The sequence below is a fragment of the Lepisosteus oculatus genome, chromosome 14 (assembly GCF_040954835.1).
Source record: "Lepisosteus oculatus isolate fLepOcu1 chromosome 14, fLepOcu1.hap2, whole genome shotgun sequence".
NCBI classification, from domain to species: Eukaryota; Metazoa; Chordata; class Actinopteri; order Semionotiformes; family Lepisosteidae; genus Lepisosteus; species Lepisosteus oculatus.
The window spans coordinates 35,047,992-35,064,365 of NC_090709.1; the positions used below are offsets into that span (position 1 = coordinate 35,047,992).

The 16,374-nt window shown below is 51.4% G+C and overlaps 1 protein-coding gene across 1 annotated transcript; it reads left to right on the plus strand.

Annotated features, from left to right (window-relative positions):
• The first annotated feature begins 5,637 nt into the window (after window positions 1-5,637).
• LOC138242563 (trichohyalin-like) lies at window positions 5,638-15,302 on the plus strand. The gene is made up of 5 exons (XM_069198099.1): window positions 5,638-5,656; window positions 7,239-7,961; window positions 8,352-9,326; window positions 11,652-13,601; window positions 14,983-15,302. Exons 1-5 carry the CDS (start codon window positions 5,638-5,640, stop codon window positions 15,300-15,302), a joined length of 3,987 nt encoding a protein of 1,328 aa, XP_069054200.1.
• The last annotated feature ends 1,072 nt before the right edge of the window (window positions 15,303-16,374 follow it).

Sequence of the window (16,374 nt, forward strand, 5' to 3'; positions counted from 1 at the left end):
AGCACCACTCGAGTCCCTCGATCTGGGAGGGCGCCGCCCGAGACTCCAGGAAGCCCAGCCCTGCGGTGAGCCAGGGGAAAGAGGCGATCAGATCAGATCCACTGGGGAGATGCAGATAGGCTTCAGGCGAAGAGGAGAGATTAGCTCTGAGCACCGGGGGGAGGGGGAGGGGGAGAGTGCTTAATGTTAATTTGCCAGCAGCTGTATCACTCTGTAACTCACCACTGGCAGCCCAGACTGGAGCCCAGCAGGGGTGAGCCTGGCCAGTACCTGGAGGGGAGACTCCTGGGAAAACACTGAGGCTGCTGCTGGGAGAGGTGTGAGTGGGGCCAGCAGGGGGCGCTCTCACCCTGCGGTCTGTGTGGGTCCTGATGCCCCAGTATAGTGACGGGGACACTGGACTGTAAACAGGCGCCGTCCTGCGGATGAGATGTCAAACCGAGGTCCTGACTCTCTGTGGTCATTAACAATCCCAGGGTGTCTCTCGAGAAGAGTAGGGGTGTTACCCCAGTGTTCTGGCCAAATTACCCCCCTGGTCTTTACCCATCATGGCCTCCTAATAACCCCCCTCTGGCTGGACGGCGGTTCGGAAAGCCAGGAAAATCCGGGGGGAGAATCAGAAAATAAACATGTTTAAAAACACAGTGAACCCCCCCAGCTCCCGAGCTCAGCACTTCCGCTTGTCTCGCGGCCGGAAGCGCTTGTGTGTGTTGATGTTTTTCCGCGGTGTCGTCACGCCTCTGGGAGGGAGAGTTCACTCGCCTGACCGGGTCGGTGTGCAGTTCGGAAGGTCAAGAACTGCGTCAGACACGCTAGGGTGACCGAGAGGAGCAATTCTTAAAAAACAATGTTCAGTGTTGTGTATGTGAGAGCTGTACTGAGCACTGCGCTGTGTCAGACAGTGCTCAGTGTGTAGTTTATAGTAGTATATTTCTCATTCTTATGGTGTGACAATATTTTGCTGGGAATTCACCTCAAATCAGATGTAATTTGACTTTCCTTACCTTTCCTTACCTGGTAGCTGTAAAAAGCAGAGTTTTTCGTTTTTCCATGTACAGAGATCAATAAAGTGTCAAAACACAGGACAGTGCAGTGAGAGCAGGGTAAAAACACAGGACAGCGCAGTAGAGCCCAGTGAGATCAGGGTAAAAACACAGGACAGCGCAGTACAGCCCAGTGAGATCAGGGTAAAAACACAGGACAGCGCAGTAGAGCCCAGTGAGATCAGGGTAAAAACACAGGACAGTGTAGTGAGATCAGGGTAAAAACACAGGACAGCGCAGTACAGCCCAGTGAGATCAGGGTAAAAACACAGGACAGCGCAGTAGAGCCCAGTGAGAGCAGGGTAAAAACACAGGACAGCGCAGTAGAGCCCAGTGAGATCAGGGTAATCTGGTACAATCTGAGAGCCTGATTTGTGTGAGATATCACGGTGGCACAGTATTGTGTTCAGTATTGTGTTCAGTGAGTAATCAGAGTGGGACAGTACTGTGTTCAGTGTGTGATCACACTATTGTACTATTGTTATCAGTAGTATTATTAGTGTTAGTAGTAGTACAATTGTTATCAGTGGTAGTATTAGTGTTAGTAGTAGTGCTATTGTTATCAGTAGTATTATTAGTGTTAGTAGTAGTACTATTGTTATCAGTGGTATTAGTGTTAGTAGTAGTACTGTTGTTATCAGTGGTAGTAGCAGTTGTATTATTAGTGTTATTGTTATCAGTGGTAGTATTAGTGTTAGTAGTATTACTGTTGTTATCAGTAGTATTATTAGTGTTAGTAGTAGTACTATTGTTATCAGTAGTAGTATTAGTGTTAGTAGTAGTACTATTGTTATCAGTGGTATTATTAGTGTTAGTAGTAGTACTATTGTTATCAGTAGTAGTATTAGTGTTAGTAGTAGTACTATTGTTATCAGCCCGCCGCGTGCTGTACCCCGACGCGGTGAGTACCGGCTCGCCGGTGTGGTGCCGTGTGTAATGACCTGGAATTGGAAACAAGGATACTGCCCTACCAGTGTGACCCACCAAGTGTACAGATCCAGAGGGTTGGCGGGACTCATGCTTATGGTGGTCTGGTCTGGAAACGGCCACATGAATCACTGCTATGTACAAAAAGCCCTTGCGAGCTTTTCCCAACCTTTGTACACCTTTGTACACTGTGTTGTAACAGAAAGAATAAGGTTCTGGATCCCGAGACGAAGTTAAACGGATGAGTTTATTGCGTGCAAGGAACAACAAAGCCGAAGTCTTGTTTCCCGCAAGAAACAACAAAACCGAAGTATTGTTCGATGTGCCGGTACAAACTTTTTGGTTAAAAGTCCTTCCTTGCTGCTTCGGACTTCATTCGGTGTTATGGTAAAGAAGGGGGTCATGGTATTTGGCCAGTTAAGAGACCCTGGCCAAATGGTCAGTTTAAGATTACGCCCCCAGGGGGGTTCCTTGCTCGCATCTGGAATCCTTATCAGTTAACCCCCTTTCCTGCCATAAACCCCTGTTGCTTAGAAGTCTAATTTTCAGGCAGAACTGACTGAAGTTATTAACCCTTTTTACATCTTGTCTCTTACTTCAACTGCTATGTACAAAAAGCCCAAACCTTTGTCTGTACATCAACCTGATCAATTTGGCAGTAGCAGCTAAGCCACAGTCAATGAGTAGCACTGCCAAGATTCTAACTTCTTATCACCTTGCTGTAGAGGAGAGATTTTTATTCAGTGAGCTACATGGGAGTAATTAATTAATCTCTGAGTGCTGTTGTGTGAAAGGTATCTTTTAACCATAGTTTATATTAAAACTGAATTTTATCTGGTTACCTCATCTAGTGCAGTCTGATTTTACCAAGCCTTGCTAGTGGGGACTAATACTATATCCTGTACATTTAAGTATTTGAGATCATCAACCCAAACAATTCTTAGCTGTTTTTATGTGTGGTGCCGTGCAGGTGTGTCTCCTGCCTGCTTTTCAATGTTCTTTTTGAAGTGTGACACTTAAACAGCCCCACTGGAGCCCAGCAGGGGTGAGCCTGGCCAGTACCTGGAGGGGAGACTCCTGGGAAAACACTGAGGCTGCTGCTGGGAGAGGTGTGAGTGGGGCCAGCAGGGGGCGCTCTCACCCTGCGCTCTGTGTGGGTCCTGATGCCCCAGTATAGTGACGGGGACACTGGGCTGTAAACAGGCGCCGTCCTGCGGATGAAACGTCAAACCGAGGTTCTGACACTCTGTGGTCATTAACAATCCCAGGGTGTCTCTCGAGAAGAGTAGGGGTGTTACCCCGGTGTCCTGGCCAAATTACCCCCCTGGTCTTTACCCATCATGGCCTCCTAATAACCCCCCTCTCTGAACTGGCTCCATTCCTCTGCTCTCCTCCCCACTGAGAGCTGCTGTGTGCTGAGCGGACTGGAGCATCATCCAGGTGGGGCTGCACACTGGTGGCGGTAGTGGGATCCCCAGGACCCGTAAAGAGCTCACACTGGTGGCGGTAGTGGGATCCCCATGACCTGTAAAGAGCTCTGAGTTCAGTGTCCAGGAAAGAGCTATAGAAGTGTATTATTATTATTAATATCATGCAGCCCGAACCCCAGCGAGCGTGACTCCCTGACCCTGACCTCTCTCTCTCTCCCCCAGGTGCAGAACCGACCCCCCTGCGGCCGAGCCCCCCGGCTCCACTCAGCGGCTGCTCCTGCTGCTGGTGGCCGCGCTGTGTCTCCAGATCTACGCCTCCGAGGAGCCCGGGTGTGATCCGGCGCTGCCCGCCGCCAGCTGCCCCCCGAGGGGCAGGAGGAAGGGCCGGGGCTGCTGTTGCCCCACCCACCCCCACCGCCATCGCCCCTCCTGGCTGGGGAGGAAGAGGGGGCGGCGGCCGAGGCGACGAAGACCGGGGAGGTGCTGCTCCTGGTCGGCGTCTCTCAGTACCTCAGCAGCAGCTCCGACCTGTGACCTGTGACCTGTGACCTGTAACCCCCCCCCGCCCCCCTTCTGGGTGGAGTCCAACCGTGACGGGAGAGGCCCTCGAGTCCGGTCCGATACCGATACCCATACCGGCCAGCCAGACCCGAACCCGAGCTCTGACCTGGACCGCTGCCGCCCGGAGAGGGGAGTCCGGGACTCGTGGGTGGAGACGCCCGTGGCGCCTTATCGCTCTGTTTGTTTATTGATTGATTTCCTGCGTGGCTTATTTATTGATCTATCTTATTGACGGAGAGACTCGTGCGTCTTATTGATGGAGAGTATTTCAGTGAGAGCGGAGGTGGTGCTACTCTTCCTTCACCGTGAGGAACTGGAACGTTTCTCTATGATTTGTCGTTGTATAATCGATCGGTCGATGACAGTGAGCGAAATGATCGTGGGGTGGGCGGGGAACGATCCGTGTTTCACTCCCTTCTCCCACCCCCACAAGAACAACAACACCCACGCTCCTGAAACCGACTGAGGTCTTTGTTTGTGTTTCCTAAGTCTTTATTTCGACAGCAGAGAGAACTCCCCAACAAAACGCTTTAAAAAAAAAGAGAATTTATTTATTTAAATGAAAAAGGAAATTCGACCTCAAAAGCAGGACAGGAGGGAATATTTCGCCACAGTAACGCCCAGAGGACTAAGACAGACCGCCCTTTGGTCCGAAATCCCCAGACCCCACCGGATCGCTCTCCTTTCTCCGCCTGGCCGTGGCCTGGGGTTCCTCGTGAGGGAGGGAGCCCCCGGTCTCTGTATGTTCTGTGAGCAGATGAATAAAGACGGAGAAGCAGCGGTGTGGTTTGTGTTTGTTCTGGGGAGGGATTGATGCTGCAGAAGAGCCGACTGAGAGTCTGCGTTGGAGCTGGTGGAAGAGAGGAGAGTGTCCTCAAACTGTACTCGTCCCCAGACAGTCACGGGCTCTGGGGGGCGGCTCAATCAAGGGGGGAGGGGGGAGGTCGGGGTCATTCAGCGCTCAGGCACCTCCGTTTAAGAGGGGGTCTGTACACAGAGAGGGGTAGGGGTGGGGAACAAGCTGCCCAGGCGTGTGGTTGAAGCCGACACCCTGGCTTCTCTCCAGACAGAGCTGGGTGAGCTCCTCCAGTCAGGACAGGAGGCTCTACTGTACACAGAGAGGGGTGGGAGGGGGGAACAAGCCGATGAGCTGCTCAGGTCCGTTATCTACTGTCTGACTCCTGTCTGCTCTCCTGCTCTCTCCGGGGAAACAGCAGGTGCTTTTCGGCCAATCTGTCTCTCCTGAAGCAGTTCAGCTCTGGCCTCTGACTTCTGGTCCCTTGTCTCCCCCTGGCGGGGACTGCGCAGTACTGCAGCGCCTCATTGACTTCATAGATCCAGACGGGTGTGGACCCCAGTGTCCCGACCGCTGGTCAGTACAGATCAGGACACTGTGTGTGAGAGTAGGGGTGTGGACCCCAGTGTCCCGACTGCTGGTCAGTACAGATCCGGGACACTGTGTGAGAGAGTAGGGGTGTGACCCCAGTGTCCAAGGATGCTGGTAAGAGTTGATCTGGGTATTCTGGTGTTTTATTTTGCTCTTACTGATGAACTTGTTCAGTTGGTGATTAACTTTATGAATCCACACTAGGTGGCGCCAGAGCAGCGTCACAGCGAGGACAGGAAACCCCCCACCTCACATCAGCAGGAAGAGACGGAGACAGAGAGAGAAAGAGATGGCAGCGCTCAGCCCTGGTGAGTTTTCTCTTGTTCTGCCTGTCAGAGTGTCGGTAAGGGAGTCACTGAGGGTCTCTTCTCTGTCACAGAGCACAGCAGCAGCTGGAGAAGTGTCTTCCTGTCTGCTGAGAGTGTGTTCTGTGTGTCAGACACACAGGGTCTGAAAAAGGAGAGAGACAGGAACTGTTTTACTTTCACTTTCTCTTGTTGGGGATCAGAGATCGGTACTGTGAACTCAAGCTGTTTGGAATGTACTAAATATTTTAATAAGGTGTTTATTTAAGGTGAAATGATTGATGTAAAACCTGACTGTGTGCTGATGGTATTGGATTCACACTGTTAGTATTCATGATGCTCAGACACGCTCAGATATGAACATTTCCTGTTTGTTGCTCAGAGGCCGTGTTTATTGTACAGCTGATAATACCAGAGAGGAATCAGTACAGATGAACAACAGAGGAATTTATTTGGCCCATAATTAGTAGTGATTCCAGGTTCTCCTGTCCTGACTGGGCAGCTTGTTCCCCTCTCCCACCTCTCTCTGTGTACAGTAGAGCCTCCTGTCCTGACTGGAGAAGCTCATCCAGCTGTGTCTGGAGAGAAGCCAGGGTATCATCTTCAACAACAGGGCTGGGCAGCTTGTTCCCCTCTCCCACCCCCCTCTGTGTACAGTAGAGCATCCCACTCCTGATTTTAAGTCTTAGTGTTGCTTTGAGTTTCAGTGTTAATTCTGAGGAACTGTGAGGTGTCAATATCTAACTGGTCTTTAATGATGACTGACTGTCACTGAGGATGTTGAAAATTTTGTATGTATTGTGTTCCCTATCTTCACCCTGTCAGTGTTGGACACTCCCTTCAGACGAAAGAGACTCAATTCCTCCAGCTTGTCAGTTTCACTGTTTTTAAACTAACATCATGCTAATTCTCTTCAGTGGGGATCACAGTAGATAGTTTCTAAGCGGTTTGAAACTATACAACACACAGTCTTTATGAAATGTGACATTTTAGACTCACTACTGAAGAATCAGGATGGACTGAATTATTTTACAGTTTTTACATGTATTTTTAAAATAAGGTGGTATAAAGGTTCATTCTGAACACAGGAGTCCCATATGTGTCTGAACTGCCACTGGACACTCAGAGTGTTAGTGGGACTCTACAGGGCCCTCCAGAAGTATTGGCGCCCTTGGTAAAGATGAGCAAGGAAGACATTGGAAAAATGTCTGTGTTGTTTATCAGATGAGAGAAATCTAACCTTTCAGTGAGGTTAAATTATTCTAAGAAACAAAATCCTGATGAAAAATTAACATGTACTATTGAGAGAACAGTTAAAAAATATATATTTTATATAAATTGTAAGAATACAGAATAAGAATGTTGTAAGAATACAGTTTGACTAACATTAACAGAATATGTTTGTATACCACAGAGAATACACAGAAAAATAATCTCAATAATCTGTGATTTCCTCTCACAGGGCAGGGACAATAGAAAAGATATAGAAAAAAAATTATCGTGAATTTTAAATGGGATGAGTGGTGAAGATATCTGTGATGAGAACTTTATAATGTAAATAATCTGTGATCTTTCTCTCTGACAGGGGAGGGACAGGCTGATTCCCATGAGGCACCACAGCGTCCCTCAGAGATCAGGATCGTGCTGCTGGGCCAGAGATGGTCTGGGAAGAGCTCAGCAGGAAACACCATCCTGGGCAGAGAGGAGTTTGACACTAAGAGAGTAAATGAGGAGTGTGTGAAGAGACAGGGTGAAGTAGCTGGGAGGCAGATCACTGTGGTCGACACTCCAGGCTGGAATGTGTGGCTGATGAGGAATGATCCACAGCAGATCAGACAGGAGGTTGTGTGCAGTGTGTCTCTGTGTCCCCCAGGACCCCATGCTCTCCTCCTGGTGATTAATGTGAACTCATACACAGACTGGAGATCAGTAAAGAAACATCTGGAGCTTCTCAGTGAGAGAGTGTGGAGACACACAATAGTGCTGTTCACCAGGGGGGACAGACTGGGAGACACAACCATTGAGCAGCACATTGAGAGAAGAGGGAAGGAGCTCCAGTGTCTGGTGGAGAAGTGTGGGAACAGGTATCATGTTCTCAACAACAAGAACAGGGGTGACGGCACTCAGGTCACAGAGCTGCTGGAGAAGATAGAGGACATGGTGGCAGGAAAGAGTGACTGTTGTTATGAGATTGAGGAAAATGATTTACAGGAGATGGAAGAGAAGTTCAGGACTTTGGGAATAAAGGAGAGACAGAGGATGGAAGAGCTACTGCAGAAGGCAGTGGGACCCCAACTGCTTCCCAAGAGTGAGTTGATGTTCTCTCTCTGATAGGGGTCACACCTCAGTACAATCAGTCTAATACAGATATTAAATGGGGTCATATTATCATGTTTTAAAGCTTCTGATAGAAGTCTGAGTAGCTCTGAAATTATTCATATATTTTCATTTTTTAATGAGATAAGTAATAAATGTTAACTTTGTGTGATGTCCTGGATACCCAGTTCTACAGCAGGGCTCTGCAGGAAAAGACTCACAGCTGGGTTGGAAACAGAGCCCTTGTGGGGTATCTACCCTGTAGAACAACAGGTCACCACTGGGTCACACTGTGAGCTCTGCTGAGACTCCTCACTCACTGCAGCTCATCTCAGTGCTGAGTTTCTGAAGAGGAATATTCTGTGATCTTTCTCTCTGACAGGGAGGAGACGGGCTGATTCCCATGAGGCACCACAGCGTCTCTCAGAGATCAGGATCGTGCTGCTGGGACAGAGATGGTCTGAGAAGAGCTCAGCAGGAAACACCATCCTGGGCAGAGAGACGTTTGACACTAAGAGAGTAACTGTGGAGTGTGTGAAGAGACAGTTTAAAGTAGCTGGGAGGCAGATCACTGTGGTCGACACTCCAGGCTGGGGTTCCTCTTTTATAATAAGGGTACATCCACAGCGTGTCAGAGAGGAGGTTGTGCGCAGTGTGTCTCTGTGTCCCCCAGGACCCCATGCTCTCCTCCTGGTGATTAATGTGAACTCATACAAATACTGGAGATCAGCAGAGGAACATCTGGAGCTTCTCAGTGAGAGAGTGTGGAGACACACAATAGTGCTGTTCATCTGGGGGGACACACTGGGAGACACAACCATTGAGCAGCACATTGAGAGAGGAGGAGAGGAGCTCCAGTGTCTGGTGGAGAAGTGTGGGAACAGGTATCATGTTCTCAACGACAAGAACAGGGGTGACCGCACTCAGGTCACAGAGCTGCTGGAGAAGATCGAGGACATGGTGGCAGGAAACTATGGGCAGTACTTCACCACTGACATTGACCAAGTATACACTGAACTGGAGAAATATATCAGACAGAGGGAGGAGGAGAGACAGAGAGAGGCAGAGGAGCTGAAACAGAGGGAGGAGGAGAGACAGAGGGAGACAGAGGAGCTGAGACAGAGGGAGGAGGAGAGACAGAAAGAGACGGAGGAGCTGAGACAGAAGTATGAAAGAAGGGAGAGAGAGAGAGAAGAGGAGCTCAGACAGAGGTTGGAGGAGGAGTGGAGCAGGAGAGAAGAGGAGCTGAAGGAGAAGATGAGAAAGACACTGAAGGAAGAGGAGCTGGAGAAAGAGACAGAGGAGCCCAGACTGCCTGTCAAGAGGAGGAACAGTATAGACCTCAACCCTCCCTACAGTGAGTGTGATTGATGCTGTATTACTGAGTCACTGATCTTACTGCTCATCAGACTGAGAGATTCAACCATCTTGTGTCCTGTTAGGAATTAAAATCATACTGTGCTCCGCTCTGTACTGCGTTACTAACACAGTGGCACACAGATCTGTGTCTGTTTAAATCCTCTGTGCTGTAATTGAACTGTTTTCTTTCAGGGAGATTAGATTTAATCCATCACACAGCAGCTCAGTCTCTGTAATCTGTTCCTCAAGACTGTCGGACCAACACTCAATCAAGGTTTATTGATCGATGCACGAACAGTACAGCACACAGCGGTGTTGTCAGCATTGAAATCCGCGAGGTTGTTAAAGGCTCGTTAAGAGGGATAGAAGAGTTGGAGGACAGGAATTTATAGGTGTTAACATTGGGATACAACAGATTACACAATTGCAATTCACAGATTGTGTGGAAGTAACACAAGGATAGGAGGTAATTAGGTGTCCTGACAGTAGTAGGGTACAGGGTAGGAGGTATTGAGGTGTCCTGACAGTGGTAGGGTACAGGGTAGGAGGTAATTAGGTGTCCTGACAGTAGTAGGGTACAGGGTAGGAGGTATTTAGGTGTCCTGACAGTAGTAGGGTACAGGGTAGGAGGTATTGAGGTGTCCTGACAGTAGTAGGGTACAGGGTAGGAGGTATTTAGTGCTCTTCGTAGGTGTCCTGAGAGTGCCAGTGCCCCCTGTCAGTTCAAGGAGGTAACTGCAGGTGTCTGCTGTGGTTGGCTGTTCAGCAGTCTTACTGCCTGGGGGAAGAAGCTGTTCTGACACCTGGTGGTCTTGGTCTGATACTTCAGTACCCTTTTCCAGATGGTAGTAGAGAGAACAAGTTGTGTTTAGGGTGACTAGGGTCCCTGAGGATGGACCTGGCCTTCTTGAGGCATCTAACACAGTAGATATCCTCTGTGTTCAGTAGTGCAGCCGGTAGTGTTCTGAGCCAGTGTCACCACCCTCTGGAGGACCCTGAGCTCGTGGGCGGAGCAGTTACCACACCAGGCAGTGGTGCAGCCGGTTAGGATGCTCTCAGTGGTGCAGCTGTAGAAGCTGGTCAGGATGTGTGAAGGCAGGCTGAACTTCTTCAGTCTGGGGAGAGAGAACAGGCGCTGTCTTGTCTACGGGGTTGGTGTGGTGGGTCCAGGTCAGGTCGCCTGTGATGTTGACACCTAGGAATTTGAGAATCTGGACCACTGCGGACCCACTGATGTGAATGGATGCCTGGTCTGTTCCTGTGGTCCACCATCAGCTCCTTAGTTCTGCTGGTGTTCAGAGAGAGGCTGCTGTCCTGACACCATGATGTCAGCGTTTCTACCTCCTCCCTGTAGGCGGACTCATCACCGTTCGTGATCAAGCTGATGATCGTTGTATCGTCCGCAAACGTGATGAGGGAGTTTGTGTTGTTCCTGGAGACGCAGTCGTGGGTGAACAGGGAGCAGAGGAGAGGGCTGAATTTGCAGCACTGGGGAACGCCGATGTTCAGAGTCAGTACTTGTGACACTTAAACAGCCCCACTGGAGCCCAGCAGGTGTGGGCCTGGCCAGTACCTGGAGGGGAGACTCCTGGGAAAACACTGAGGCTGCTGCTGGGAGAGGTGTGAGTGGGGCCAGCAAGGGGCACTCTCACCCTGTGGTCTGTGTGGGTCCTGATGCCCCAGTATAGTGACGGGGACACTGGACTGTAAACAGGCGCCGTCCTGCGGATGAGACGTCAAACCGAGGTCCTGACTCTCTGTGGTCATGAACAATCCCAGGGTGTCTCTCGAGAAGAGTAGGGGTGTCACCCTGGTGTCCTGGTCAAATTACCCCCCTGGTCTTTACCCATCATGGCCTCCTAGTACCCCCCTCTCTGAACTGGCTTCATCCCTCTGCTCTCCTCCCCATTGAGAGCTGGTGTGTGGGGAGAGGACTGGAGTGTCACCCAGGTGGGGCTGCACACTGGTGGTGGTGGAGGGGATCCCCATGACCTGTAAAGAGCTGCACACTGGTGGCGGTAGTGGGATCCCCAGGACCTGTAAAGAGCTGCACACTGGTGGTGGTGGAGGGGATCCCCATGACCTGTAAAGAGCTGCACACTGGTGGTGGTAGTGGGATCCCCAGGACCTGCAAAGCGCTTTGAGTGGAGTGTCCAGAAAAGCACTATAGAAGTGTAAGCAATTATTATTATTATTATAATAACTTTTAAGTTACGTTTGTCAAGAAATGACTTGAGCAAATTGTACTCCTCTTACCTGTGGAGAGGTTGGTCGCCTCTCATGTCTAACCTCCCTGATGCTCCTGTCTCTCCTCCTGTTGCAGTGAGTGAAGGGGACACTGCAGTCAAACCCAGACTCCAGCCCCGCCCCTCTGAGCTGAGACTGGTGCTGCTGGGCAGGACTGGTGCTGGGAAGAGCGCAGCAGGAAACACCCTCCTGGGCAGCACACAGTTCCCCTCCCGGCCCAGCCTGTCCGCGGTCACCCAGACCTGCGAGAGACGCAGGGGGGAGGCTGCTGGGAGGCAGCTCTCCGTCATCGACACACCAGACCTCCTGGACAGCAGGGGGCGCCAGAGGGACGTGTGTCTGGAGGTCCGGAGGTGCCTGCTGCTGTCCTCCCCAGGACCCCATGCTTTCCTGCTGGTGCTGCCGGCCAGACGCTTCACGGACGAGGAGAAGGGAGCCCTGCTGACCGTGACCGAGGTGTTTGGGGAGGCTGTCCTGAATCACACTGTCGTCCTCTTCACCCACGGGGACAGTATGGGACAGGAGACAGTGCAGCAGTATATTGACACACAGGGGAGAGACCTGCAGCAGCTCTTAGAGAGCTGTGGGAACAGGTATCATGTTCTCAACAATATGGACACGAGCGACCGCACTCAGGTCACACAGCTGCTGGACAAGATCGAGGACATGGTGGCAGGAAACAGTCTGGGCTTCTTTGTGGACAAGGATGCAGAGGAGAGGCTGAGAGAAAGAGAGAACAGATACAGGGAGGAGGAGGAGGGCAGGAAGGAGAGGGAGGAGCTGAGACGCAGGACTGAGGAAGAGCAGAGGAGGAGAGCGGAGCAGCTGAAGGAGGAGCACGAGGAGCAGCAGAGGCGCCAGCTGGAGGAGCTGAGACGCAGGCAGGGAGAGGAGCAGCGCAAGCAGCTGGAGGCTCTCAGGAGAGAGCAGGAGGAGACACTGCGCAGGAAGGAGCAGGAGCTGCAGCTGCAGTACCAGGAGCAGAGGCAGAGGCTGGAGCAGGAGCAGTGTGAGAAGACGGAGGAGATCAAGCTCTGCTACAGGACGCAGCACCAGGAGCTCCTGCGCAGGTACGAAGAGGAGCAGCGCAGCAGAGCTGAGCAGATGGAGCTCAGATACCAGGAGCAGCACAGGAGGGTGCAGGAGACCATCCTGAAACTCACTGAGGAGCAGCTGAGGAAGGTGGAGGAGACCAGGACCCAGTGTGCAGAGAGACTGAGGGAGAGGATGGAGGCCGTGAAGAGGGAGCTTGAAGAAGAGCAGGAGAGGAAGATAGAGGAGCTGAGGCAGCAGCACAGAGGCCAAGACCGCGGGGAGGCCCAGCAGAGATGTGAAGCAGAGCTGTGGAGGAAGGTGGACGAGATCAAGCAGCTGTATGAAGAGAGACTGCAGGGGAGAGTTCAGGAGCTGGAGCAGCAGCAGCAGAGGGAGATGGAGGAGAAGAGGAAGGAGCAGGAGGAGGAGCAGAGGAAGAGAGAGGAGGAGCTGAGGAGGCAGCTGGAGGAGGATCGCAGGCAGAGGGAGAAGGAGCTGGAGCTGAGGAGGGCTGAGGAGCTCAGGAGAGTGGAGGAGCTGGAGCAGAGATACTCACTGGAGGAGCAGAGCAGACTGGCAGAGCTCAGACTCCATGAGGAGAGGATGAGAGAGCAGGGCAGGCAGGAGCTGCAGAGGCAGACGGAGGAGCTGAAACTGAGGCAGCAGCAGAGGGAGGCAGAGCTGAGGCAGGAACTGGAGGACGAGCAGAGGAGGAGGGCAGAGGAGCTGAGGCAGCAGTTGGAGAGGGAGCACCGTCAGAGAGAGCAGGAGCTGGAGGAGAGATACAGGGAGCAGCAGCGAGAGGCACAGGAGGAGAGGAGCAGGACGGAGGAGCTGAGGAGGCAGTGGGAGGAAGGGCTGAGAGAGGAGTACGACAGGAGGCTGCAGAGAAAGGAGGCGGAGATCCAGGAGAGGTGGGAAGGGGAGCTGCAGAGGAGAGTGAAGGAGCTGCAGGAGTCCTCCCAGCCTCAGAGCCTGGAGCCGGGTCAGAGTAAGTACCCCAGCAGTGGTGGATGCCCAGTCAGGGTGGGGTAAATTCTGCAAGGCAACTTCCAGAGAGACAGATCTGCTCACAAGGCTCCAGATCTTTCTCCTGACTCAGGAGTGAATCAGTTTAGTATAGATATGTGCTTTTTGCCGAGTACTGTTGGAATTTGTTTTTGACACAAAAGTACAGAATATGATTGCATATTAAATATGAGTCTCTACCACAGTCCCCCCAGTTTCAGGTCAGCAGCAGTGAAGTGAATCAGAGTTACTTGGTCACACGTCTCTTACACGACTTTCAGTCTGCGACTCCTCGACGCCCCCAGACCCCTGATATGATCCTGTGAGCCACGTTCGGCGGCTGTCCCTCTGCGGGTGTTTCTGGGTGTCATTTCCTCTGCATCTCAAAGGGGCTCAAACGCTCAGGAGTTTCCACTTCTTCTCCCTGACAACAGCCAATGAGAGTTGTGCATCTTGCAATGTTGCCCCTGTAGGTCTCCTCTCTAGGTCTCTGGCGTATTGGATGGAGGTGTTTTCACCTCAGACCTGTGGAGGGTGTCTGCAGTCTGATGGCTATCTCAGTTTCCTCACTGCTCTCAGGAGTTTTCTCATCTGTCTTGAACCACCTGGACTTTGATGGGCTCTGATCTTCACAGCTGCTTGCTCTTCTGTCACAGGCAGCTCTCTGGTCTTCATCTGACTCGACAGCCAGACCCAGACACTCAAGACTGGAACCAAGGCTGCAGTCTGACAGCTCTCGTTTTCACAGTTAGTACAACAGAAACACCTGAGCAACTAGAGTCGCCTGTCAGCCATTTTCCCCGATTAACTCTGTTCACCTGACACTGGGGGTTGAACACAACAGACGACACTGTTGTTACATGACTTATCGTGTCTAGAAAATCATTTCCACAGACAGATGCTGCAGTTCTGTGCTTTTGCTCAAATTTAACCCTTTGATCTGAAAATCACATTTCAATAGTACACATCAAAATAAATATCACATTTAATTTAATTTTGTACAAATCAAAAATGACTAATTTTACTTATAGCTGTGGTTCAGGTCCGGTCCTGTTAGACCAGGAGGACAGCTGGTCCAGAGGTTCAGGTCCAGTCTTGTTACACCAGGAGGACAGCTGGTCCAGTCATGTTGGAGGACAGTAGGTGTGAGGATGCTGTACCAGGAGAACAGTGTTGAAGTTCTGTTTTACCCAGAGTGGTGGGTGTCTTGTACAGACTGCTCTGCTGTACTGTTGAAATTTTATATCCTTCAGAAATCAGCTGGATAAGAAATGAGATTCATCATCTTGATCTCTAGCTTGTTTGGTAATGAGTAGTAAATGTGTCACTTGTGACCTCCCTTCCTGTCTCTCCTCCTGTTGCAGTGAGTGAAGGAGACCCTGCAGTCGAACCCGGACTCCAGCCCCGCCCCTCTGAGCTGAGACTGGTGTCGCTGGGAGCCGGACTGGGGGCAGCAATAGGGGCCCTAACAGGAGCCCTGAGGGGCCCAACAGGAGCAGCAGCAGGAACAGTGATAGGAGCTGCAGTAGGAGCTCAGATAGGAGCTTTACTGGGAGGAGAAACCAGAGCAGCACAGACTCACACACAAGAGCGCACACAGCCCGCAGACACACAAGAGCGCACACAGCCCGCAGACACACGAGAGCGCACACAGCCCCCAGACACACTAGAGCGCACACAGTAGTCACAATGTAGTCTCACACACAACCTGAAGGCACTCAAGAATACATAACCCTCAGACACATAGAGAACACACACAGCCTGTAGACACAATGAGCAGACACACACAGCCCGCAGACACACAAGAGCGCACACACACAGCCCACAGACAGGAGAGAGAAACAGATAGGAGATCGAGGAGCTGAGAGAGAGCTGAAGACACTGAGACAGGAGCAGGAGAGGGAGAGGAGGAGCTCAGGCAGTGTTATCCGAGTGACAGAGAGACACAGAGAGACACTGCCGCAGGTCAGTCACTGATCCACACAGTCTTTCCCAGCAGGAGAGGAAGACCGGATACTTCCTGGACACAGAGTGAGGACTCTCCACTGAAACACTGATCTCTTCCTCGTAAGAGATCCGACTCACTGAAAACCAGCCCTTAGTGTCCCATGTGAAGAAAACTAATTTTAAATTAATGTTCTATTTTTATCATGTTTGTATTTTGATATTCTTTGTATATATATATAAATGTCATGAATACTTTTTGGATATAATTCTGACATTGTATATTTGTATGTAACAGAATATATGTATATAATTGTAACAGTGGAACAGTGAGTTTGTATCCAGCTGTGGGTCTGGCGGTGTCCCACCCGGTATAAGAGCACAGTGTCGCTGACCGGGACTCCGCGGTGGGAAAGTGGCCGGTTGTGGCCGAGATGGCGAGCAGCTGTTTCCGGCGGGCGCCAGGCAGGGTGGGCCAGGACAGGCGTGAGGCGGCCGGGCTGTGTCTGCGATCCCAGCGGGGGCGTGTGCCTCCTTCTCACAGCGCGTCTGGTGTGGGTGTCCGAGGGGCTGCTCATGAGGGGTCTTGAGGAAGAGACAGAGGCGCTTCAGCGCGACGGTCAGCCACACTGCGCGCATCAGGCCGGCCGCTCGCTCGGACACACAGACCTTTCTGGAAGAGAAGCGCGTTTTCACCTCCTTCAGCCGGAGTGCAGCTGCAGAAACACACCGCTCGCTTGTGCAGAAGGACGTTGAAGCGCCGCTGGAAAACCGACGTGATGATGAAAGACGTTGTTTCATTACGGCGCCCA